Source organism: Dipodomys merriami, unplaced genomic scaffold, assembly GCF_024711535.1.
Source record: "Dipodomys merriami isolate MVZ:Mamm:240054 unplaced genomic scaffold, mDipMer1.0.p SCAF_6, whole genome shotgun sequence".
NCBI classification, from domain to species: domain Eukaryota; kingdom Metazoa; phylum Chordata; class Mammalia; order Rodentia; family Heteromyidae; genus Dipodomys; species Dipodomys merriami.
Window position 1 is genome coordinate 1,209,793 of NW_027206179.1, and position 25,972 is coordinate 1,235,764.

Consider the following 25,972-nt stretch of genomic DNA (forward strand, 5'->3'; position numbering starts at 1 on the left):
GGGAGGCTGCTGCTGGAGGGGGTGGGAGGCTGCTGCTGGAGGGGGTGGGAGGCTGCTGCTGGAGGGGGTGGGAGGCTGCTGCTGGAGGGGGTGGGAGGCCGGTCCCTCATCCTCGTGCCCCCTCCCAGGAGCTAGCGGCCCCCAGCAATGACATGTGGAGGTTCAGTTTGCCCCCCCTCCCCCCGACACAAAAGGCCCACACGGCAGCCACCAGAAACTTCTTCCCTTTATTTTAGTTTATTAATAGGATACAGCGCAGGCACTTACAGTGGCCAAACCGAGCGAGGAGTGCGCGAGCTGAAGTTCTGCTCAGAAGAGGGGCGCCCAGGCCCACCCCGGGCGGGGGCCCCCACCTCCCCCTCCCACAGAGCCCCAGGAGGAAGAGGGGGGCTGAGGCGGGGCCGGCCCGGGCTCGGGGTTGGCAAAGGCACCGCTGGCAGCCGGAGCGGCCAGGCTGCGGCTCACACGGCCGAGAAGGAATATGTACAGCGTGGGCCAGGCGGGCGGCCATGTTTGGGGGGGCCCTGTACCTCCCAAACCCCAGCAGGATTCATGGGCCTTGGTGATCCAGCTTCCCTGCTCTACCTGGGGTCCCCCCAAACTATAGAGGCCAGGCAGCGCTGCCATGCCAGCCGACAGCCGTCCTCTGGCACAGGGGACGGTCCCCACGCCCCACCCTGTCCCCAAAGTGCAAAGCCCCTGGCCTGGGGCTCCTCAGTGCGGTGTCCAGCCAGAAATGGGGGAGGGGGCTAGGGCAGAAGGGGCTGCACCCCCCCGCCCCAGAGCCTGGTCCCAGCACGGGCGGGGAGCGGCCCAGATCACTGAGGCTCCTGCACCCCGACAACGCGCCCCACACGGCCTAGTCGAGCAGGGAGGGCTCGGCTGGCCGGATAATGGTGGGGCGGCCGGGCGCGGCCGGGGGTCTTCTGCTGTAAAGAGAATAGAGACAGATGGGGGGGACCCGCAGTGAGGCCGGAAGCAGGGCAAAGGCCAGCACCCAGCGTCACCCCAAAGCAAGGCCCCGCCTGGTGTCCCCTCTTGCCAGCTCCCTTCCTGCGAGAGCCCTATAAGGGGCTCCTGCCTCTTGCTGCACCCCCGATTCTCACAGAAGTGGGGAGAAGGCAGCCTAAGCCCACGGGGTCCCCAGGAAGGGAGGAAGGAAGCGGCGGCGGCCCCCCCGCAACTCAGAAGACAAGCCAGCAACCCAGCGCCCCACTGACTCGGTCACCCTGACGTGGGTTAAAGGACTTTGCTGGGTGAAACTCGGGGGAGGGGGGGAGGAGGGGCCCCAGGGCGCGGATGGGGTGCTTACCTGGGTACCCCGGGGGGGATGCCTGGGGGGATCCGCACGGGCCGAGACGGGATCTGCGGCGGAGCCGAGAAGGGGTCAAACACGCTCTGGGGTCCCGGCCGGGAGGGGATGGGGGGTGCGGAGAAGGAGGCTGCGGCCCCCACGGGCAGGGGCGTCAGGGGGGGCCCCGGCGTGGGGCCCCGCACTGCAGGGGGCCGACCTGGGGGGTGCCCACCGGACACAGGCCGGCGCTGGGGGGTGGGGCTGCAAGAGGGAGGAGAGGGATGTTAGGAGAGGGGGGCGCACGCCGCCCTGCCCCGCCCCTGCCGCCCAAGGCCCCTCACCAGGCTGCCCAGGGCCTCCCATCCATCTGCGCATGACCAGATCCTTCCAGAGCCCAGCCCTGACCTAACCCGGGCACCATGATGCCAACCAGCTTGTCTGAGCCTCAAAGGCTCCCCTTGGGCCTGAGTACCTGCGCTCCCCAGCCCTGGACAAAGAATGAGCACCCCTCATTCTCAGTGGGGTCACCACTCCGACATACCCCATACCATCCCTGCTGGCCGCGGCTGCCACCTGCTCTGCCTGACGCTCCCAATGGCCAGCCATGCCCAGGGGGCTGCTGGCTGTGCAGCTCAGGATGCTGCTCATCTTCTAGAACCTTCTAGAAGGTTCTCTATGCCCCCCCCCAGAGGCTGAGCCCTGTGGCGGATGGACAGGTCCCCAGCCCCCCCCCCCCCCCGCGGAGCCCCGGGGACCTGTGGCTGGTGGTGCTCTGGAGCCAAGTGTCGTCCACAGGCGGGGGCACGGGCGTGGACACGGTGCTGGTGCTGATGTCCCCGATGATGCTCAGCGCCTCCTTGAGCGCGTGGTACATGCGCAGCATGTCGTCCCGCCGCTGAGCCTGGTCGGCCGACTCCTCCATGAGGCTGCCCTGGTCAGCTGAGGAGTACAGGTAGGCCAGCAGCTCGTGGTGGATGAAGGCCTTGGTCTGGGGACAGGAGCCGAGACGTCAGGGGGCCGGGAAGCCCAGCCTCGGCGGGAGTGGGGGCTGGGCAGGGGAGGGCGTGCCCAACACGGTGACACACAGCTCCACACAGCAACCCAGAAAAAAGGAAAGCTAGACACTGGTGGCTCATGCCTGTCATCCTAGCTACTCAGGAGGCTGAGGTCTGAGGATTTTGGTTTGAAACCAGGCTGGGCAGGAAAGCCTGTGAAATTCTTTTTTTTTCTTGGTCGGTCGTGGGACTTGAACTCTGGGCCTGGGCGCTGTCCCTGTGCTCTTCAGCTCAAGGATAGTGCTCTACCACTGGAACCACTTCCGGTTTTCTAGTGGTTTATTGGAGATAAGAGTCTCATGGAGGGCTGGGAAGGTGGCTCAGTGGTAGAGCATGTGCCTTGCATGCCAGAGGCCCTGGGTTCCATTCCTCAGCACCACATAAGCAAAAAGAAAAAGCCGGAAGTGGCGTTGTGGCTCAAGTGGTAGAGCGCTAGCCTTGAGCTGAAGAGCTGAGGGACAGCGCCCAGGCCCAGAGTTCAGGCCCCACGACCGGACCCAAAAAAAAAAGAGTCTCACAGACTTTCCTGCCCGGGCTGGCTTTGAGCCATGATCCTCAGATCTCAGCCTCCTGAGTAGCTGGGATGACAGGCATGAGCCACCAGCGACTTGCTGTAACTGGGCTTCCTTTAAACACTTTTCTCTGCTCAGTTACTTATTTTTCTTTTCTTCTTCTTTTTTTTTTTTTTTGGTCTGGTCGTGGGGCCTGAACTCCGGGCCTGGGCGCTGTCCCTCAGCTCTTCAGCTCAAGGCGAGCGCTCTACCACTTGAGCCACAGCGCCGCTTCCGGCTTTTTTTTTTTTTTTTTTGCTTATGTGGTGCTGAGGAATCGAACCCAGGGCCTCATGCATGCAAGGTATGCACTCTACCACTGAGCCACCTTCCCAGCCCCTACTTGCTTTTCTTGAGACTGGCATTGAACTCATAATCCTCTTAACCTCCAGTGGCTGGGGGGAAGAATGCACAAATCACCACATCTAGCTCGTCCTCAAGTGATTCCTCAGGCAGGAGGCTGAGATCTGGAGGATTACAATTCGAGGCAGAAGTCTGCAAGACACCATCTTCTAATTAACCAGCCAAAAAACTGGACTGGAGGCATGGTTCAAGTGGTAGAGCACCAGCCTAAGCAAGTAAGCTGAGTGAGAGCCCGAGGTCTTTGAGTTCAAAGCCTGGCCACCAAACACTGACTGTGATGAAGTGCACACGTCTCTCCGTGCTGATGGCTGCGGTGGGCTTATTGAACAGGGTCAGGAGCCCGCTCAGTGTCCCCGAGGCCAGGCTGGGGGGGACACACTCACGTTGTTGATCATGAGATGCATGATGGTCTTTGGCATGAGGTCGCGGATGGACTTGTTGATGATGGCCACGTACGAGTCCACCAGGTTGCGGATGGTCTCCACCTGCCGCTCCAGCTGCGGGTCCATGGAGAACGTGTTCTCCTGAGCTCCGTCCTCGCTCTCGGCCTGCAAGGGGACCATGCACGGTGAGGGGGGCGGGCGGCGCCAGGGGGCCTGGGACACAGTGCCCCTCCCCCCCCAGGTCAGGGCTTTAGCTGCAGAACTTTCTGGATCCTCATGACACCCTGCCATGGCCTTCTCAGCGTTAACACACGGGCGCCCCCCTTGCCTGGTCCTTCTCGGGGTAGACCCCGGCTCTCAGGAACGAGGCCTTCCAGCTGTCCACATCTTCCTGAGAGTCGCAAGCCAGCTCGATCTGTCGCAGGTCCTTGTAGACGTTCCTGGCGGGGAGATGGGGACTTTGGGCCCGGGGCTCTGTCCCTCCCACCCCGGGCTCCCGGGATGCCAACGTGTGCCCAAGCCTCCCAGCAAGCCCTGCGTGTGTCCCATGATGCACCTCTCCAGCCCAGGTCTGCAGCAGTGCTCTCTGCCACAGCCCTGCGCCCCAGGAGGCATGCACCCTGTTTTTGGGGGAGGGGCAAGGTGTCACTAGGTACCCTGGGCTGGTCTAGAACTCTCCATCCTCCTGTCTGCGCCTCTGTGTGCTCCACCACACTGGGTGCAAACTGCTTTTCCTTTTTCTGTGTGTCGGTCCTGGGGCTTGAACTCAGGGACTGGGTGCTGTGCCTGAGCCTTTGTGCCCAAGGCTGGTGCTCTACCACTTGAGCCACAGCTCTGCTTTTGGCTTTTCTGGTGGTTCATTGGAGATAAGTCTCACGGACTTTTCCTGCCCAGGCTGGCTTTGAACCCTGATCCTCAGATCTCAGCCTCCTGAGTAGCTAGGATGACCCGGCTTGGTGTCTAGCTTTTAAACACTTTCTTCCCCGTGCTGATGGATCCCAGGGCCTCACACATACCAGGCCAGACCTCCACCCAGCACGCAGTGCTACTTCAGGACTACCCCTGCCTGGACCCACACCCCTGCCCCACACCCACTGCCCGCCGTCCCCACTGAGTCCCCCATAGCCACAGGCCCAAGCCCTCACAGCTCTCTAGGAGGAACTGGCTCATCTGGCAGACCCCACCCTGCGCCCACCTCTCCCAGGCCAGCTCAGTCCTCCACAGGCTGTTCCTCCCCAGGGCCACCAGAGGGCGCCCACGAGGCCCACGGTGCCACCTCCCCTCCACCAGCCTGCAGAAACACCCACACCAGCTTTGTTTCCTGCCAGACTGCCCTCTACTTTTTCACACGTCCCACGCAGCTGGGACGACAGACGTGTGTCACCACACGTGGCTGGGTCTCCCTTTCGAGAACGTGGGGTCTGCACAGGGTCCCCCGGGCCTCCGGGGGCGCTCACCTCTGCTCCGTGTTGAAGATGGCGAACACATGCTTGTTAGACATGAAGCCCTTTTCCACATCACGGATTTTGAGGTTGTCCAGAGGAAGCATGTACTTTTTCTCCTTTTCCTGAGGGGGGAGCGGGGGGGGGGGTGTCACAGTTCCAGGCTGGAGGGCACAGCAAGGACTAGCCCAAGACTGGCGCTAGCCACAGGCTTCCCGCCCCAGGGCCTTTGCACATCTAGGCTATCTGCTTAGAGCATCTTTCTCCAGGGTCCACGGGGCTCCCTCCTTGCCAGCCTCAGGTGCAGAAGAGACCGCACTCTGGACCACGATATATCTTGCTCTTAGTGGCCTAGGCCACAGCCAGCTGTGTTGACTTGGAAGATTCTGGAAGCCAGGGATGCTCACACAAATTTGTTCACTGCAGACCTGGCTCGCCAGTGTCAGAACGGCCCACTCTGTGCACAGAATACAGCCATGGGTGGCCCTCCCAGCTGAGCATATGGAGTCTGGGAGTGAGTTTACCGGGAGGGAGACTGAGGCAGAGGGGCAAGTGGAGGCAGGGGTAAGATTCAACTTCTTCAGACAATTCCAGAGCACTGGAAAGCATTCTGGTTCAATAGCGGGGACCGAACCTTGTCTCCAACTGGCTAGTCTGGTGCTCTACGATCGAGCCACGCCCTCCACCCAAACCACGCCCCACACCGGGCCACGCCCAAGCCTGGATCAGGAAGCGGGTCGCCTCTGGCTGCGTGCTCATCACCCACTCCTGAAGACTTGGGGTGACACTGCACCCAGAGGGGGAGGCGCAGTGCGAACCTCTGAGCGACCTTTGTCATGGAGGGGCAGGTGCCAGGGGCATGCGGTGGCTGGGGAAGGCCAGACTCTGGACAGCCTTCCCACTCTGTGCCTCAGTTTCCCCGCCTGTCAATGAGGACCACTCTATCCCTGTGATGGGAGGTGGGGCCTGCTGACTACAGAGCCAGTGCCAACGGGCCGTGTTGTGCTCGAGTCTGGCGCTCAACCGTGAGCCACAGCTCCCCTGCGGCCTGTTGGTAGCTAACTAGAGCTAAGAGTTTCATTGGCTTCAAACTACGACCCTAAGATCTCAGCCTCGTGAATAGCTAGGATTACAGGCCTGAGACACTGGTGCCCAGCTACTTTTCTGTTTTCCCTCCCTCCCTCCCTTCCTTCCTTCCTTTTATGTTGGTTGTGGGGGCTTGTGGGCCTGGGCGCTGTCTCTCAGCTCTTCAGCTCAAGGAGAGCGCTCTACCACTTGAGCCACAGCGCCACTTCTGGTTTTGAGTGGTTTATTGGAGCTACAAGTCTCATGGACTTTTCCTGCCCAGGCTGGCTTTGAACCATGAGCCTCAGATCTCAGCCTCCTGAGTAGAGTAGTTAGGATGACAGGCGTGAGCCGTCAGCACCCAACTTTTATTTCATTTTTTTTTTACATAGCGTCTTACTGTGGAGTCGGGCTGGCCTCGAATTTGTGATCCTCCTGATTGCTGGAGTTACAAACATATACCCTGGTGCCTGCTTCTCAGGAACTTTCTATTGTGGCTCTTAAAACCGGCTCCAGGCTCATCAGCTTTCTAGACTGGGCAAGCACCAGGGCAGAGCGCAGGCCCAGGGCCAGGCGGCCAATGGTGCCCAAGTGCAAGCTGGAGCCGGGGAGCCCGAGGGGAGCCCGAGGGGGCCCTGCCAAGAAAGGCAGCCAGACGCCCTTGTCACCGGCTCAGCGGTGGAATGCAGGGCCTGGTCCCACCCACCTCTGGGGGGGAGGAGGAGTTGGGGGGCTTTAGAGCAAGCCAGGGGCCTTGGCAGGAGCGCCCCCCACCCCTCACCCCAGTCTCCCGGCAGCCTGGAAGTGAGCTGAGGGGCCCCAGCTGCCCCCACCCTGTGGTGTCATGGGGGAGGAAGCTTCCAGCAGCCGGCTAGGCCAAGGCACTGAGTCACAGGCCATCTATCCAGACCCGAGCAGAGACGCCACATCTGGAAATGTTTATAGTGTAATTCCGCCCAGGACGCGGCTGCGGCTGCCTTCCTGCGGCCCCGGGCCCAGGAGCCTGACAAAGCGCGCGCATGCGCACAGACACAGACACACACAAGCATGCACACGTGCAGGCGCACACACACACACACACACACACACACACGCGCGCGCGTGCACACGGCACACAAACACGCACACAGACACACAGGCATGCATACACCACCCCTCCTCCCACTCTGACCGCCGCCCTCCCCCAGGTCCTCCTCCTGGGCAGAGGCCACCCACCGACCCCAACCCCTCCCCATCCCTTCCCCTCCTCCCCCCATCCCCTCCCCCCCCCCCCCCCCCCCCCGCCTTTGGATTTCCTGAAAATCTACAACTTTCTCCAGATGCGAGCGCCCGCCTGCCTGCCCGCCCGCCCCGCCACGTCAGACGAGACGATGGACGATGGACGCAGCGGTGGCGGCTGGAGCAGCAGCGGCTTCCACGCCCGCATGAGGACCACCCCGGGGGACTCAGGGACAGACAGACGGACAGACAGACAGCTGGCCTCGCCATCCCAGTGTTCAGACTACCTGTTCAGGGGCTGTGATGTGTACAGTAGTCTGCACACTGGTTAGGCTGGGTCGGCACCCACATCAGAATGGGACCCCCCCTCGCCCTCGCCACCAGCCCCTTCCTGGCATTCCCCCGCCTCCCACCAAGCCAGGCTGACCCCAGACAGAGGTAAGTGGCATCTTGCATGACCCCCTTTCCAACTGGGGTGAAGACTGGCCCCAAAAGGCTCGGGTGGGAAGGAGAGGCAGAGGGTGAAGGCCTCGAGGCCTGGGGTGGGGGTCCCCCTCACCCTGCCCTGTAGATGGAAATGTCCTCATGTCCATTTCTGAAATAAAGAAATCCTGCTGTCTTGCCTCTCTCCCCGGCTTCTATGCCAAGGCCGCCTGGCCCCTGGGCATGGGGGGGGGTGGGTTAGGGCTCCCCGCAGGCAATGTGGTGGGGGAGACCTCAGATTCTCACATCGCCTCTCGTGATCTCGGCCTGCTTTGTGTGTGGGGTACACACAGGGACCCTTTCAGGATCTGGCTATGCTGGGGGGCGGGGGCTGTGCCTCCGGTCTGGGGTCCCGAGTGAGAGTCAAGGTCCTGTTTTTGTCCGTAGATAAGGGGAACCACCCAGGGCACAGAAGAGAAACTCCTAAGACTGGGCTTGGGGGGAGGGCAAGCTGATCTTCCCCCGTTTTTGGTCGATTGTGGGGCCTGACTCTGGGCCTGGGTGCTGTTCCTCAGCTCTTCAGCTCGAGGCCAGCACGGAGCCACCTTCCCAACCTCCAAACCTCTGAGCCACCAAAAATCAAGGGTAGAACCGCCTTTGGCTTTCTGTGTGCTAGAGACAAAGCCAGGGGCCAGGAACGGGTGGCTCCCGCCTGTCATCCTAGTCACTCAGGAGGCTCAGATCTGAGGATCGTGGTTCAAAGCCAGCCCAGGCAGGCAAATCCATGAGAAGCTCATCTCCAATGAGCCACCAAAAAACCAGAAGTGGAGCTGTGACTCAAGTGGTAGAGCGCTGGCCTTGAGCACAAAAGCTCAGGGCCAGTGCCCAGGCCCTGAGTGCAAGCCCATGGACCAGCCCCCGGAACCAACACAAAACCCCTTCAGAGATTCTCCATCTTGGGGTCCCACCTGGAGGACAGCTGACATGACACAGAAAAATGGGCTTGGGTCCCCCAGAGGCCTGGGACTGTGGGCCATCGCCCCAGAGGCCCCCAAGCCCAGGGCTGTGGGGACAAAGGGGCAGCCCCACCCACTGGGTCACCCACAATTATTGGAGCCGCCAGGAGAAGGCCATCAGAGCTTCCTGGGGGAGGCTGAGGCCACCTAGAATCCCTTGAAAAATGCTCACCCCAAACCCGGACTTCAGAAGGGCCCCCATGGGGCCGCCCCTTGGGCATCTGTTCCTAGCCAGGATGAGTCTGTGGCCTGATTTGGGGCGGGAAAGACCCCCAAGCCCCGCCCCTCCCCATAATCACATCAGCCTGGGTGGGGGAGGGGCACAGCCTCAGTTCCATGACCTAAGACAAGCCACCACTGCTGGGTGGGGGTGGGGGGAGGGAAGGGGGGTGGCCCCAGCCCCCAGGCACGCCTGAAGGTGTTTACAAGCGGAGAGTTGAGGCCACTCTGGCCGGCTTCTCCAGGCCTGCTCCTTCCTGGGGGCCATGATGAAGCACAGTTACCTCTCTCTGAGGGGAGCCGCCAGGACACAGGCGGAGCCTGGGTGAGATGGCTTTAGAAGTAACCAGAGGCCGGGCACCGGGGCTCACGCCTGTAATCCCGGCCCCTCAGGAGGCTGAGATCTGAGGATCCAGGTTCAAAGCCAGCCCAGGTAGGAAAGTCCCTGAGACTCATCTCCAGTGAACCACCAGAAAACCGGAAGTGGCGGCGCTGTGGCTCAAGTGGTAGAGTGCTCACCTTAAGCTGAAGAGCTGAGGGACAGCGCCCGGGCCCAGAGTTCAAGCCCCACAACTGACTAAATGCTCCAGCTCACCCAGCACTATGCCACACCCCAGAGCTGGCCCAGGACCCTAGGGCCCTGCCTCTGAACCCCAACTCTCTAACCGTGCACGGTGAGGTGGTCTTTCCACGTCAGGGGGAATGAATGGAGGTGACCACCAGGACAAGCCACTGAGTGCATGCCAGGAGCCTGATCACCTGCCCTAGAGCTTGGAAAGCCATTACTGCCCACCCCAGTTCTCAGCTCTGAAATCATCGACACCCACTTCCTTCTGTTAGCCGGGTGCCCGGCCCCCCCCACAGCGGCTGTGTGATCAGGGGCCCATACATGGACTGTGTGCAGGGGAGTTCACGGGTCACGGTGGTGGCAGGCCGGTGGAGCTTGGGCACTGGGTAGCCTTGCAGCAGGGGACCACCAGGTCACCAAGCTCCCGGGGATTGGAGGAGGAGCCTGCCAGCCAATGCAGCCTAGGTGGTGGACAGTTTACAGGGCAACAGCGCCCCCTGTGGGTGATGTGAGGAACAACAAGCCGTCATCCCAAAGAAGTGTGGCTTTCACTGATGTTACACAGCTACCCTGTCAGGGCAGAGGTTGGGCCAGTGGCCAGAGGGCACGTGCCCGGCCGGGCCTGGGCTCACACGGCGGCCCAGGCTTCCCTTGCTCTCTAGATCTTCCTGCCACAGCCTCTCACATGCTGAGATGACAGGTGGGTGCCACTACGCTCAACCCTGCCCATCTCCACTCACCTCTTCGTCCTTGTACCAGGACAGCGATTCGGCCGTCAGCACAAACCAGTACTCCTTAGAGCCCCCCTTCATCAAGCTGATGTTGTTGATTGTGAGCCAGCCCCTGCGGATCACCTGGAGGGGACGATGTGCTTTAGTGGGGGACGGCACCCTGCTGCCTGGGCCACCCCCTCCAGCACAGCGACCCGAGCCCTCACCCCCCACAGCCAGGCCAGAAGCCAGGGACGGTGGCACACAGCTCCAAGCCACATACCCGCCTCGCCCCAAGCATGCCCAGTTGGAAACCTGGAAGATGCGTGGGTAGGTGTGCAGACAAGACACACAGACAGACAGCAGGTCCCTGGCACCCTGGGGGTGCTCCTCTGTGCCAAGGGCTGGCTCTATCTACACAGAGGCGAAGCAGATGCTTGCCTGCTGGGGGGGACCCCGGGAAGGGGTCTGGGGGGCGGGGGGCACGTGCTTGTGAGGATCTGCATTTCTCTGGCTGAGCCCTCCATGCCACTGGACATAACCTGAAGATGGCAGTCACTGAGCGGTCACCCAAGTTGTTAAATGGTGGTTGGTTGGTGTGTGCCAGTCCTGGGGGCTTGAACTCAGGGCCTGGGTGGGGGTCCCTGAGCTTCTTTCTTTTTGCTCAAGGCTAGCCACAGCTCTACTTCCAGTTTTTCTTTTTTGAGTAGTATATTATTCAGGCTGGCTTTGAACCCGCCACCGTCAGATCTCAACCTCCTGAGCAGCTAGGATTCCAGCTACAGTGCCTGGCTTATATTGGGTCTTTCTTGCCTTGCTTTTGGAACAGAGTAGTAAACGCCCCTCATCACAGCTTTGCCTGTTACCTTCGCTCTGCATTATCAGGGCCTGGGTAACCCCCTCCTACCTGGGAAAATCGGGCCAAAGATGGCAGCCTAGAAGACTCTAAAGGAGCCATGGGCGGTGAGGATAATGTGGGAGGCTAGGAGCCCCCCTGGGTGGGGCTTGACATGACTGTCACCTGTGTGGAGGCAAAAAGCCAGGTCTATCCTGGGACTCACCTGAAAGCTAGTTATAGGTAGCCTGAGGGGGGGGGGAGAGTCTCTTCTCTGGGGATCAGATCCCTCCCCACTCTAGACTGGGGATGGCGTGGGGGGGGGAGGGAAGGGCAGCGGGAAGCACAGGCAGGGCAGCCTGTAGTCTGTGTGTGGCCAGGACAGCTGGGAACAGCTGGCGTTCAATACCCCCCGCCCCCCCCCAGGCAGGAGATGCCGGGCTGGGGCCTCCAGGGTCAGTCTGGGGCTGGGATGTCTTCTTGGCAGGAAGAGCTTCACTTTGCTTACTTAACCTGTTGTCCCCCCCCCCCAGCAACTCTTCATAGTAGCCCTCCCCCCCCCACTCTGTCCTTCCACTGAGGATGGGGGCTTCCTGGTGACGGAGGCTGTAGCCGTGAAGGCTGAGGTGGGGATAGCGTGGCGCGGCCAGCCTGACCGGCCCTTGGAGCCTGGCTCTATCTGAGCCTAGGGGGCCTTCACAGCCTGCTGCTCAGGCTTTAGGGTGCGGGACAGGCCCCTTTATGCCATTTAGGGAGCTGCCTGTGGGAGGGGTACAGCTCCTTCCTGGGGAGCAGTAGGTTGGGGGCCTGGGCTAGGGAGGAAGCTGGGGAGGCGGGCTGGGGGGCGGGCAGGGCTCAGGGCTTCGTAGGGGAGGTCAGGAAAGGCATGCGGGAGGAGGACCAGCCTGGGGCAGCATGAGCAACAGGCAGGAAGCAGGCAGGGCAAGGGTGAGGGTCCTGGTCAAGGATGGAAAACATGTCCCCCCACTTCCCTCCCACCCTGCTGCACTCATGGCTTTGTGGCCAGGGTGGGGAATCCTGGAGGAAAAGAATGGTCTATCTGGGTCTGGCCTGTTTGCTGGAGGCGACAGTTCAAGTTCAAGGGGCTCTAGGGGAGGGAAAAAAGCCTAAGGCAGAGCGATGCCTTCCATTTGCCTGCCAGCCCACCCCAGCTGGTGCTTAGACCCTATCAGTACCCACTGCGATCCAGACACACCAAGGCCCTGGCACAGAACTGGCTCAGCTCCTGAGAAGATCCCGGAGCTCCCAGAAGGTCTCTGACGAGGGGACGGGGGTAGGGCCTGCCCAGTCCTCAGTAGCTGGCACTGAGAGGATGTCTTGGAGAAAGGGGCCTCTCTGAGGGCTGTTTTTGGGGTACACCTCAGATGGGCTAAAAGATGGCTGGCCACTTGGCCTCCCTCACACAAACAAGGGTTCCCTACGGCAAGGATGGCCAATACAACACACCTCCGAGGGCCTCACCAACTGACCTGGGAGAAGATGCCCAGAGCACAGTGGTAAAAACAAGGGACATGGCAAGAAAAAAAAAGCTAGGAGCAATTAATGATGTCTGCCCTTGGCAAAAGATAATGGGAGGGAGAACAGGCCAGCCTCACCAAGTCCCTTATCTGCCATGGAGGAGAGAGGCTAGTGACAGTATCTAAGGGGTGGGCCGGGGAAAGGTCTGATTGATTAGTTATGCCTGCCATGGATACAGCAGGGAACACCACAGGGGAGGGGAAAAAAAAATACCTCAATCAGTTAGTCACGCTGGCCACAGAATGGGGAACGGTGACAGGCTTATGAGTAAAGAATGCTAGGATTGATTAGCAACGTCTGCCAGGGCTGCACAATGGAAGAACAGCACAAGGGGGAAAGTACTGAGTCCATTAGCCTTGACTGCCAGGAGCACAGGGGGAAAGAGCAAATTCTGTGTATGGAAATCATGCTCTGATCGGCGAGTGATGTCTGCACTGGAGTTGGAAGGAGGAGAGGCAGTGGTAAAAATGAAGTCCAGTAGAGCTTGAGCTTCCTGGCCAGGGAGCAAAGGGGAAGCAGGGGCCGTGTCTGCTGCGTGGTTACCACCCCTCAACTACAGGACACCAAGGCGGAGCCTACAGGAGCCGGCTGGAGGACAGGGCCTTCCACAAACATGGCGGTAAGGTTAGCATTTTTTATGAGAGCAACAGACAACCAGGACAATGCATAAATTTGACAGACGTTTGGGTTAGTTTGATTGTTTTGAAATGGTCTTTTTTGGTTATTTTTTGGGGGAAAGAGACTGATACAGGGTAGGCAGGGCCTCTGTCGCTACTGGAAATCTCTAAGGTTTGCTACCACACTAAGCAGGTACTTACCAAGATCTCCCCCTTTGAGAATGCAAAGTTAGGGTTGTGGGTAAATCAAGGCAGAGTAGGAGGAAAAGAGATGAAGGGGACATGAGGGGACGGAGAAAAAGCAGGAAAAAGCACAATAATGGGAGAAGAGGAGAGCAGGGAGAAAAAAAACAGCAAAAGAAAAAAAATTACATGCTATTAATTATATTCATGGTGTTAATATTTAATTCATTATCATCTCACAAAATTAAAGAAAAAGCAACAATGTACATTATTACCTAGGCAAGCAAAAAAAAAAAAAAACACCCAAAAAACAACAAAACAATCATGCAGCGGTTACATTCTCTTTTCTATCTGGCTCTAGAATCGTGCAAGATAAGACAGCCAGCCTCAGCCCCCACCCGCACGGGGCCTGATGGGGAGAAGGGTGGGGGGAGGGGAGGGAACAGTGGTAGAAATTTTGCAAAGGTGATGTGTTCTCTTTTAAAAAAACAAAAATCGAACACCGGCATGTATAAAGCCGTTACTAGGCCTCTGGTGGGGTCAGACATCAGGGCGGCAGGGGTGGGGTACGACCCACCCAGCCTTCCCTGAGTTGACGGCCACGACCCTCACGTGGCGCCATCTATGGGCCTCAGATCGTTGGGGCAGAGACTGGGAAACCCGATTTCCTTGCAGAACCTTGACACTTCTGCTTCGAAGATCAAGTTCTGACTTCGGCCTCTGATGTCAGGGTGTGTATGAAATCCCCTCTCCCCCCACCCCAGGCTACCAGAGTGCCAGCATGTTCCAGAAACATGGACATCAACATGGCATCCTGAGGCCGTCAGTGGACGGCCTGGTACTAGGGTGTTGGCTCCTAGTAAGGCATTGGCCATGCCAAGATGGGGGGGAGGTTGTTGGTCACCCCTACTGCCCTCCCGCCCCTAGGGTAGGGTGGGGGCGGGGGGAAGGACACAACCGGGCAGCTACCTGGTTTGGGATGGCTCTCTTCTTGTTCAGTTGTGTGCTCCTTTGCTGGGCACTGAAATCAAAGCAGAGAAAGGGTGCATTAAGATGAGAGGTGGGAGTGATGCGGGCCTGGGGCCGCGGTGGCCGGGTTGGGGTTCTTTCCCGGGGGGAACCCAGCGACCCGATATGGACAGAGGCAGATGGTTCTTGCATGCAACACGGGGTCTGAGGCAAACGGCCTGGGCACGTGGAAGGCGAAAGCAGATCTGGCTAAGCTGAGATTTTAGGTTGTCTGTGTAAGTCAACAAAGGCTGGTGCTTTTGGGGGGGAGGGGCAAAGCTGCAGGGCCAGCTGGCCCCCAGACACCTGAAGACACCCGAGTCCCGATCATCCGTCTCTGACCCCAGTGCCAGGCTGAGAGCAGCTCTAACACAAGGCTGTCAAGAGAGTGGCGGAGATCAACTATAGCACAGCCGCTGGCCAGAAAACACCACACCACATCTGCCGACTGCCGGGGCTAAAACCAGACAGTTTCTACAAGTTTCTTGTTTGCAGTCCTCCATCTTTCCACCCTTCTTTCTTTTTCTTTTGGAGTGCAGAGGATGAAATGCAGGGCCATGCACATGCTAGGCAAGCGCTCTGAAACGGAGCCACGCCCCCAGACAGCCACGCCCCCAGACAGCCACGCCCCTCCTCTTCATCCATCCTACTTCATGGCTGGAACGTAGGTTGTGCAGATAAATGAAGGTTACCACTTTATATGTGTACCTACCAGTATGGGGTCTCCTTTTTTTCCTTTTCTCCCCCGCCCCCTTTTTTGAAACAAGGTCTTGCTGGGGCTGGCCTGAAACTCTGTCCTTATGTCTCAGCTTCTCTCTGCTCAGTGCCAGGACTGCAGGCATGTGCCACCGTGCCTGGCTCTGGTCCTAATACATTTTTCTGCTCCAGCAATCACATCACTGCATGCTAACTCCTACTATTTGGCCACTATTATATATATATATATATATATATATTTTTTTTTTTTTTTTTTTTTTTTTTTGTCTCCAGTCGTGGGGCCTGAACTCTGGCTTGGGCGCTGTCCCTCAGCTTTTCAGCTCAAGGCAAGTGCTCTACCACTTGAGCCACAGCGCCACTTCCAGTTTTCTAGTGGTTTATTGGAGATACAAGTCTCATGGACATTCCTGCCCAGGCTGACTTTGAACCTCGATCCTCAGATCTCAGCCTCTTGAGTAGCTAAGATTACAGGCTTGAGCCATAGGTGCCCAGCTTGGCCATTATATTTCCTTTTCTTACAGCTTTAGCTGGATACAGTATCAGAACAATATGAGATTAAGCAAAGCTGCTACCTGACTCTGGGGTGGGGCCTTCAAAGTTGACTCTTGGATAAAGCAGAGTGAGTGTGTGTGCGCATGCGTGCTCATGCATGTTTTCTTTCTTTCTTTTTTTTTTTTGGGGGGGGGGGGGTCTGGTCATGGGGCCTGAACTCTGGGCCTGGGCGCTGTCCCTCAGCTCTTCAGCTCAAGGCTAGCGCTCTACCACTTGAGCCACAGCGCCACTTCCGGCTTTTTTCTTTTTGCTTATGTGGTGCTGAGGAATCCAACCCAGGGCCTCATGCATGCAAGGCAAGCGCTCTACCACGGAGCCACCTTCCCAGCCCCAGATGCATGTTTTCTTGAGACCAGTTCTTGCTATGTAACTCAAGGCTGGCCTGGAACTTTTGATCTTCCTGCCTCAAGAAAATCAGTGAGACTCACAGGCCCTGTGTGCAGGTTCAGGGCAGTGGGAGTCCCAGACCAGGGAGGCAGAGTAGGAGTTGGGAGTGTGATGGGAGGATGTAGTGAGGTGGCAGCATAACTGGGGGACACCAAGGTCCCGGATGGACTACTTCCTAAGTGCTTCCTGGCTGTCTGGAACAGCGGCCCACATGGTGGCCTCTCCCTTCACCTGGACGGCACCAGGGATTTCTAGGTCCCCTGGGAGGGAATGCAAATTGCTGCCCTCAGCCTGCCCCGCCCTCCTGGAGAGGCGTGGCTTTGAGCTTCCGGTCTCTCAGCCTCCTCCAGTGGGCCTTCCCTCTGCCTCCAGTTCTCTGGGTCTTCTGCCTGGCACTTCTCGGGTGTCCCCAGGCCCCCCCCCCGTCTCCCCATCTTTCCCATCTGTCATCTCCCTGGGCCAGGTTCCTCCCTGACTGACTGCTACGCGCTGGGCGTGGGACCATGCAGCCCGGGTGCCCCCATCTGCACAGCGGGGAGCAGGCACACAGCAGGCGATACCCGATACCCACCCGGTGACCAGCTCTTCAGGATAATAGCAGCTGGGGAAGTGGGGAGGCCCCGGAATCCAAAGGAAAGAGTAGAGCAGTCAAGGGAAAAACAGGAGACAGGGTGAGAAGGAACTGTGGGCGAGGCGTGAGCAGAGGGATGCCAAGATGGGAGGAGGCACCACACTGATCCGGGGAGGGCCTGGTGCTCTCTGCCATGGCCATCCGGTGGCCAGAAGTGGGAGGAGCCACTTCCCCTCCCCCCCAAATCTGAGAACTCTGTCTGCTTGAACCCCAACCCCAGTCCCAGCAAGGACAGCTCAGCCAGGGCCCTGGGCTCATATGGGCTCAGGGAGGAGTTTCCGAGCCTGTCTTCATTCATTCATTCATTCATTCATTCAAACATCATTTATTCCACTCACTTTCTATGTGGTCAGCACAAAACAGATGCTCACCGGCTCAGTCTGCCCAGGGATTTCCAGCCCAGGCCTTGGCCACCAGCCTCCTCCCAATGCCCAAGGTCGCCCCTTTCCTTCCAACGCCCCTCCCCCCTCCCAGTGCCCTGTGCCTCACAGAAGCCATAGAACTACCTGGGTGATGACCAAGCTGGCCCAGGGCTGATGGATGGGGAGTGAAACCCCAGGACCCCCATCACCATCATCATCATCATCACCACCACCACCACCACCACCACCATCATCATCCTCATCCTCACCATCATCCTCATCCTCACCATCATCATCATCATCACCATCATTATCATCATCACCATCATCCTCATCCTCACCATCATCCTCATCCTCACCATCATCATCATCATCACCATCATTATCATCATCACCATCATCCTCATCCTCACCATCATCCTCATCCTCACCATCATCCTCATCCTCACCATCATCATCATCATCATCACCACCACCACCATTATCATCCTCATCCTCATCACCATCATCATCATCATCATCCTCATCACCATCCTTATCCTCACCATCATCCTCATCATCCTCATCATCCTCATCACCATCATCCTCATCCTCATCATCACCATCACCATCCTCATCACCATCATCCTCATCCTCATCCTCATCACCACCATCACCATCATCCTCATCACCATCACCATCATCATCACCATCATTACCATTATCATCACCATCATCACCATCATCACCATCATCATCATCCTCATCACCATCATCATTTTTGTCATCCCTTTCGCAGTACTGGGGTTTGAATCTAGGCCCACACATTGGCTAGGCAGCGCTGGCTGGTTTTCCAGGCAGGGTCTTGCTTTCTGCCTGGGTTGACCTAGACTGTGGTCCTCCCATGAGTGCTTCCCCGTCCCTCAGTGCTGCCACCGTGTCACCCACGTGGCTGGGGTGACAAGCGTGTCCCACTGCGTCCAGCCATTGAATGAGGGAGTCTCACCAACTTCTCACCCAGGCTGGCCTCAAACCACAATCCTCTGATTTCTCTCCCACGTAATTTGAATTGTAGGCTTGAGCCACTGTGCCTGATGGAACAATTATTTTTTTTTAATCTACATCCTGCCTAAACCAGAGACCAGCCGTATCCGGGTACCATGATACAGAGTTGTTTTTTATGTTTTTCTTGGGTGGGGGTGGTCAGTACTTGAACTCAGGGCCTGGGCGCTGTCCCTGAGCATTTTTTGCTTAAGACTAGTGCTCTACCAGTTCTAGTTTGGGCTTTTTGGTGGTTAACTGGAGATGAGAATCTCACAGACTTTCCTGTCCAAGCTGGCTTCGAACCATGATTCTCAACCCCAGCCTCCTGAGTAGTTTGAATTACAGGAATGAGCATTGGCACCCAGCATGCTCTGGTTTTAAGTCCATCCTAGATGCCCTGAACAGCAGTGTTTGGGTCCAGAGCCAGTGAGACACTGCAGCTGGGAAAGGCTGAGTTGGGGACAAATGTCCTTTGGTCCAAAAAAGGCTCTGAGGCTATGTGCTGGTGGCTCACGCCTGTCATCCCAGCTACTTAGAAGGGTAAGATCTGAGGATTGTGGTTCAAAGCCAGCCCAGGCAAGGACAGTCCATGAGACTTTTTTTTTTGAGGTCTGGTCGTGGGGCCTGAACTCTGGGCCTGGGCGCTGTCCCTCAGCGCTTCAGCTCAAGGCTAGCGCTCTATCACTTGAGCCACAGATCCACTTCCGGCTTTTTTCTTTTTGCTTAGGTGGTGCTGAGGGATCGAACTCAGGGCCTCAGGCATGCAAGGCAAGTGCTCTACCACCGAGCCACCTTCCCAGCCCCCATGAGACTCTTACCTGCAGTGAACCACCAGAAAAGCGGAAGTGGCACTGTGGCTCAAGGGGTAGAGCGTTCACACACCAAAAAAAAAAAAAAGACTCAGAAGTCCTACAGGGGCAGGGCACCAGAGTCTCATCCTTTCTGACCACAGGACCACCTTATTTACTTCAACTAACTCCACAGAAAGCCAGACCCAGACAGACAGAGACCCTGTGAGGGAATTCCCAACTCCACTTCCTCTTGTGGAGCCTGGTGTTAGGGGTGGAAAGGGGTGTGTGTATATATGTGCGTGTGTGCGTGTATGTGCATGTGCCCAGCCAGCACTGCCCCAATAGTACCTACTTGGCAAATCCAATGAAGTCTTCATGGTTCGTGTTGATGTAGGACTGCTCGATGTCGATCAGAAGCAGGATCTAGGGGAAAGTGAGCGTCACTGTGACTATGGATCAGCTGGGAAAGGAGTGTCCTCCGCTCACCAGCAGGGGGCGGCAGAGGGCAGCTAGTAATGGGCTGGCCCCATTGACCTAAGGCATGCCAGGCTAGGGGTTGATCTGCAGAGGGTAGGGAAGCAACCAAGGGCAATTCTAGGGCCTCAGGGGCACTTAGGCCTGGGATGTCAGCTTCCAGTGGCTCTCCCTTATAACCCTGGCTACTCAAGCAGCTGAGATCGGCGTGCTGAGATTCAAAGTCAGCCTGGCCAGGAAAGTCTTTGAGACTCTTATCTCCAATGAACCAGCAAAGAGCTAGAAGTGGAGCCGTGGTTCACGTGGTAGAGCACCTGACTTGAGTGAAAAAGGTAAGGGACAGACAGCACCCTGCCCTGAGTTTAAGCCCCTGTAACAGAAAAAAACCTATGAAGATAATATGGGGAGAACATTAAGATCCAGCTGGGTGTCGTAGGAAAATGAAACATAAAACAGGGCTGGGAGGGAGCTAAGTGGAGGTGCTGGGTACAGGTTCAACCTCCAGCACCACAGCCTGGTCCACACACAGATGCCCCTTCGCGAGCGAACCCACACACCCTCACGTGAGGAAGGGTGCAGGTGTGATACACGGCAGGCCCCTCAAAATTGACTCTACTCCCAGCAGCCCCCCACTGCTGCTGCTCGGCTTGTTCTTCCCAGGGTTAGCTTGGTGGGTGGAAACTGGGGCTCTGATGTCCCCAGGGAGGCCCCCACCCCTCTTCTGTGTCACAGAATCCTCAAGGACAAGACAGGGATCCTTGGGGTTATTGGGGTATCCTGGGTGGTGGCGGGAATCCCAAGCTGGCTTTGTAAGGCCAGAATGTTCAAACCAGTAACTCCAGTGGGTTTTGGAAGGGGCGGCAGTGTCCTGCCAACGCTAGTCTTCCTGTTTTGTTTTCTCTCCAGTACTGGGGACTGAACTTAGTGCCTCTAGCCTGGCAGGCCGGCACCTGACCACTGGAGCCATGCCTCCAGCCCTTTCATTTGGCTTTTGTTTATGAGATGGTGTCGGGCGTACTACAGGACTTCATCCGAGACACTGCAAACAGGTCGGGACTCCGGGTGTCAGGGCCTGGGAGCTTGGGGCGGGGGGGCTTTACCTACAAAAGGCACAAAGATGGGAACTTGGGAGGGGGGCAGTGTATAATTATACTTTTTTGCCCACCCCTGCTGGGACCTCATGATCTGAACCCCTACTGCCCAGCTATCCCCCTACAACCTACCAGGCCATGCCATGAGCCCCGCCCCCTGCGGAGTCCCGCCCCCAGTCCACCACAACCTATCCTGATTGAGGTGGGGGTTACACGGCTGCTTGGTTTGTCACAAAGCTACACCTCAGAGAGAACGGAGCAGCGTACCTGGTCCTTGGTTCTCCCCTCGCGCTCCCGGATGTAGGTGGTGACGATCCGCTCTGTCTCCTCTCGCAAGCGGGGGTAGGAGCTGAGCTGGGGGGCAAGCAGAGGGGCCGCGTTGGCAAGGTCCTTGTGTCCTGGTGTGGGCAGCAGTGGGACTCACGGCAAGTGGAAAATGCAAGGGAGACACAGACGGGGTGGCCACCGAGACCCCACACTGCTCCTGTCTCCCGGCTGCTCAGCCTGAGAGACAGGAACAGGACATGGGGGGACAGTGGGGTGCAAAGGGAGAGGGGACCCACGCATGCGCAGTGCTGCTTTGCAAGCCAGTGATTGGAGGAAGGTGAAGGTGGCAGAGACAGCGAGAGTGAGTGTGTGTGTGTGTGTGTGTGCGTGTGCGTTTGGCCCCCGGGGGTCCTGAGGACCCTCCCCACCCAGCGCTGCGTGAGCGCAGGGAATCTGGACCATCAGCCTCGGTGGAACCCCCTTGGAGGGCAATTTCTGGTTGTGGCATCATCTGTGCCCACTCAGCCAATGCCCCCCCCCGCCCCGGGTCCCACCTTTGACCCTGGCCTTGGGGTCCAGTCCACAAGTCACACTGCTAAGGAGAACCCTGCCCCCCCTCCACTGCTAACTCAACTCAGGGCCTCACTTGAAAGAAGGTGCTTTAGCGCTAGAGCTACATCCCGAACCCTTTTGTGCTTCAGCTGTTTTTCTAATAGGGCCTCCCATTTCTCCCCACCCCTGCCCCCCTTTCCACGCAGGCCTTAGACCCAGATCCTCCTATCCTGTGCCTCCCTCCTAGCTGGGATTAAACGTCACCCACCATACCCGACTTACTGATTGAGCTGAGAGGTTCTCCCTAACTTTTTGCCTGGGTGGGTCTCACTCTGCAATGCTCCCATTCTCTGCCTCTCAAGTGGCTGGGATTGCAGGTGTGAGACACTGGGCCCAGCCCGAATCTACCTTTCTCTCAGGGTTCCAGGTGTGGGACCTGGTGCTTTGTTGATTTCCTGCATCTGGCTATGTCCAAGGTGCCTGAAGGCACAAAGGTGGGACCCACGTGACCACTGCTCCTTATTTGGCTGCTGAAGCTTAAGTTGAAAAAAATAAGACAAACCGGACCACACCAGGGAGTTCCTACGGAGGCAGAACGTTCTAGATGCTCAGGGTGAGGTCATGAATGGCGGGGAGATGATGGGAGACTGACGCGGAGGCGATAGAGAACAAAACCTGTTACCTTCTCGGCACATTTTTTAATGACTGTGGCCAGCTCTGAGACCACGAGGTCAACACACTTCAAACTTGGCTCTTTGAGTTTTACAATCTGTTTTTTCACAATGGCTTCAAATGCCATGTCGGGGGTGAAGAGCCCCGTCCTGGGTCAGACGGAGAGTGGGACGAGGTGGAAAGACACCCAGGGACAGTGCAGGCCACACACACAGGACAGGAGACAGAGAGAGAAGAAACGAGAAATCAGCTGGTTAGTATGTGCATGGCGAAGCCTGGGCCCACATTTGCCCCGAAGCTGCTTCGGCTCAAAGAGGCCTGGGGTGGGAAGAAGGCAAGGGAGGGGAGGGGTGGAATCTGGTGAGTTTACGCAAGTGCCAGGGGGAATGTGGTTGTCCCAAAGGCAGCAAAGGCATGCGGAGACCACAAACACGATCCCATCTGTGGCATTGGATGATGTTGGATGACGTCAGACAGGCAAAGGCCAATCAGTGCCTGTCTAGGTTGCTTTCTTTTCCCTCTCCCCCACTTTTTTTTTTTTTATGAAGAAGCTAATGAAGCAGCAAATGGGGGCTCTTTCCAGACTTCACACAGAAGGCGCAAGCACAAATGCCCTGCCAACCCCGAGCGCTGGGGATTTGGAGGTCACACAAGCAAGACTGCCCACCGTGAAGCACTTTAGCTGCTGGATAGAGGGGTACCACCCTGGGGACCAGGCCCTCCCTCCCGGGCAGGCCCCCTGGGTGACAGGAAGACAGGCTGGCCAGGCTATTTGGGAGCCCAGATAGTTTTGCCCAGCGGTGGTCAGCGATCATTCATTACACTGCTGGCATCCAAATCGTGCCGGCACTGGGGGTACAGAGAAGGGGCCAGCTCTAAAGAAGCCAGAAGCTGCTGGGCATTTTGTCCCAAAAAAGGCGGTGATGGCTAGGAAGGTTGGGCTGGTAGAGAGGGGTGGGTGGTGGGGAGGGATCCTCTATGCTTCCCAGAAGGCAGCGAAAGCTACAAGCCCAATTCCAGCAGAACACATGCCAGGCTTGGTATCAGGTCCCAGGAGGCCTGTCCCACTGTCCACCTGTCTGGCCAGCTCTAGGAGCTGGGGTGCCCCAGGGGACTCCCAGGAGCATAGAGAGGCCCTGGGACGTGGTACCAAGCCGCTGTGGGTGCCGTCCAGGTGCGATACCTTACTGGTACACTGCCTAACGGTATTGATTAGCTCCTGGATAACCAGGTCGACGCATTTGAGACAGGGCTCTTTCAGCTTCACCACTTGCTTTTTCACAATGGCCTCGAACGCCAAGTCGGGCGTGAAGAGCCCCGTCCTAAAAATCGCCCCAACCCAGCGGGCAGGGAGGTGAGTCAGAGAGAGACAAAGCCAGGTCAGCGACCACTGATGCCCTCCCCACCCCTCAGGGCCAGACCCTGCTAACCCTTGGGGCTGGACACCTGACTCTGGCTGGGGAGCTCCCAGGTGGACCACGGTGGTGAAGCAGGAATAAGAAGGGGACCCAAGGGGACTCTGCTCTGTCCCCATCGGCCGCAGACAAAGCCACGGCAAACTTCCTAGGTATATTTACTGGGGTGGCCAAAAGGCAAACCTCAAGGCCTGGGACCCCCCGCCTCCCCCAGCGCCGCGCCCTCAACACCCAGCATCACACCCACACAGACAGGCTGAAAGCTATGACAATCACCCCCAGAGCCCTCTGAAGGCCTCAAGACTTGGAGGGGTGGGCTTAAGATTTGGGGATCCCAACTGGCTTGAGAGGAAGGGGTGCTCCCCATAGAACTTGCCTGACACCATGAATGTTCTTAATGGCATAGCTGATCTCCCGTCTCAGATCTTTTTCATCAAACTCCATCTGAGAAGACAGAAGGGGCACACACAGGGTTCCCGAGGCAGGCCACAAACAGGAGGTGCAGGGGTCCCACAAGGTAGATTCATCAGGCAGAAGATGGATCCCAGCTTCTAATTCTAATTCAAAGCCTTTAGCATCCCCCATGCATCTTTTCAGAATTCTCTTTCTTTCTTTCTTTTTTCCCCTCTCTCTCTCTCTCTCTCTCTCTTTCTTCCTTTCCTTCCTTCCAGTCCTGGGACTTCAACTCAGGGTCTGGGCACTGTCCCTGAGCTTCTTTTGTTCAAGGCTAGCATTCAACTACTTGAGCCACAGCACTACTTCTGGCCTTTTCTGTGTATGTGGTACTGAGTAATCAAACCCAGGGCTTCATGCATGCTAGACAACTACTCTACCACTAAGCCATATTCGCAGCCCTCAGAATTATTTCTGTAGCAGAGCAATGGTGGCTCAGGCCTGTCAGCAGACTGAGATTTGAGGATTGAGGTTCAAAGCCAGCACAGCCAGAAAAGTCTGTGAGACTCTTATTTCTAATTAATCACAGAAAAAGCTTGAAATGCACTAGCCTTGGGCAAAATGAGGTTTGGGACAGTGCTCAGTGCCAGGGTTCAAGGTCCAGTACTGGCAAAAAAAAAAAAAAAAAAAGAATTATTTTTGGGTTTGATTCCTCAGCACATTAGCAGAAAAAACAGGAATTGATGCGGTGGCTCAAGTGGCAGAGCACTAGACTTGACTGAAGAGCTGAGGGACAGCTGAGGGACAGCACCCAGGCCAAGTTCAGGCCCCACGACTGACCAAAAACAAACAAACAAAAAAAGAATGTATGTGTATATATATATATTTTTTTCTTTTGAATAAAGGTGAGCATAGATTATTAACTTTAATTGTGGGTATATGTTACCCACAATTTGGGAATCAAAAGTGTGTATCCTACTCTTTGGTAATCAAAAGGAAAACTATGTGTCCTTGTATCCTGCGATTTCAGGGTGGTAACCACACTCCTATCACCGATCAGTTGCAGTGCATTTTTGTTATTTACTTATTTATTTACCTTGTGAGGCTTGAACTCTGGCCCTGGGCACTGTCCCTCAGCTCTTCAGCTCAAGGCTAGCGCTCTACCACTTGAGCCACAGCTCCACTTCCCGTTTTCTGAGTGGTTTATTGGAGCTAAGAGTCTCCTGGCCTTCCTGCCTGGGCTGGCTTTGAACTGTGATCCTCATATCTCAGCCTCCAGAGTAGCTAGGATGACAGGCGTGAGCCACCGTGCTTGGCTCTGTTGTTATTTTTTGTGAGACTGGAGATAGAACCCAAGGCCTGGCGCGTGTTCAGTGAATGCAGTGAGCACCAAACCTAGGCCTTGATTTTTTTTTTTAATCAGTTGTAGGGCTTGAACTCAGGGCCTGGGCGCTGTCCCTGAGCTCTTCAGCTCAAGGCTAGTATACTACTTTGAGCCATAGCGCCATTTCTAGTTTTCTAATAGTTAATAAGAGATGAGTCCGATGGACTTTCCTGCCTGGGCTGGTTTCAACTTGTGATCCTCATAGCTTAGCCTCCTGAGCTCGGATTACAGGCTTGACACACAGCGTCACTTCCGGTTTTCTAGTGGTTTATTGGAGATCAGAGTCTCATGGACTTTCCTGCCAGTGCTGGCTTTGAACCGCGATCCTCACAGATCTCAGCCTCCTGAGTAGCTGACAGTACAAGCGTGAGCCACCAGCACCCGGCTACCTGGCTAACTTTTGACCTATACTGCCTGAAGCCTTGCAGCTGCCCTCTCTGAGAAGAAAGCTAATGGGGACCTCTCACCCTCCGCCATGTTCCAACCCAACCACCCCAGGCCCAGGCTGGGAGGGAGGTGGCCGGCGGCTAGCAGCCCACAGCGGCACCCACCTTGACCAGCTCAAAGGGAAAGCGCTCATGGAAGATGCGATTGATGCGGGCGCCTCCCGAAAGCTCCAACGTGTCCACCTGGTCTCCCGAGCCCTCGATCCGCTTCTCAAAGTCCACGCCAAACTGCTGGACCATCCTAGGACAGACAAGGACATTGTCAAGCTGGGTGCTGGTGCTTATGCCTGTAATCCTAGCTAACTCAGAAGGCTCAGATCTGAGGA

At 57.2% G+C, this 25,972-nt stretch overlaps 1 protein-coding gene across 14 annotated transcripts in view; it reads right to left on the reverse strand.

Annotated features, from left to right (window-relative positions):
* The window catches only part of Dnm2 (dynamin 2), a 71,080-nt gene that overhangs the window by 536 nt on the left and 44,572 nt on the right, over positions 1-25,972 (reverse strand). The window contains exons 8-22 of one of the 14 annotated variants that reach the window (XM_070002248.1): positions 25,752-25,887; positions 23,800-23,867; positions 22,019-22,157; positions 20,785-20,871; positions 19,305-19,375; positions 16,717-16,746; positions 14,451-14,502; positions 13,500-13,511; positions 10,338-10,451; positions 5,104-5,213; positions 3,975-4,086; positions 3,647-3,811; positions 2,050-2,282; positions 1,313-1,555; positions 209-929 (exon numbers count right to left, since the gene is read on the reverse strand). In XM_070002248.1, coding sequence (XP_069858349.1) covers positions 860-929; positions 1,313-1,555; positions 2,050-2,282; positions 3,647-3,811; positions 3,975-4,086; positions 5,104-5,213; positions 10,338-10,451; positions 13,500-13,511; positions 14,451-14,502; positions 16,717-16,746; positions 19,305-19,375; positions 20,785-20,871; positions 22,019-22,157; positions 23,800-23,867; positions 25,752-25,887 — 1,642 coding nt within the window. In that variant the 3' untranslated portion in view covers positions 209-859. Of the gene's footprint in view, positions 1-208; positions 930-1,312; positions 1,556-2,049; positions 2,283-3,646; positions 3,812-3,974; positions 4,087-5,103; positions 5,214-10,337; positions 10,452-13,499; positions 13,512-14,450; positions 14,503-16,716; positions 16,747-19,304; positions 19,376-20,784; positions 20,872-22,018; positions 22,158-23,191; positions 23,331-23,799; positions 23,868-25,751; positions 25,888-25,972 lie in introns of those variants that run through there. The other 13 variants (XM_070002249.1, XM_070002247.1, XM_070002254.1 and 10 more) reach the window with 13 other exon arrangements.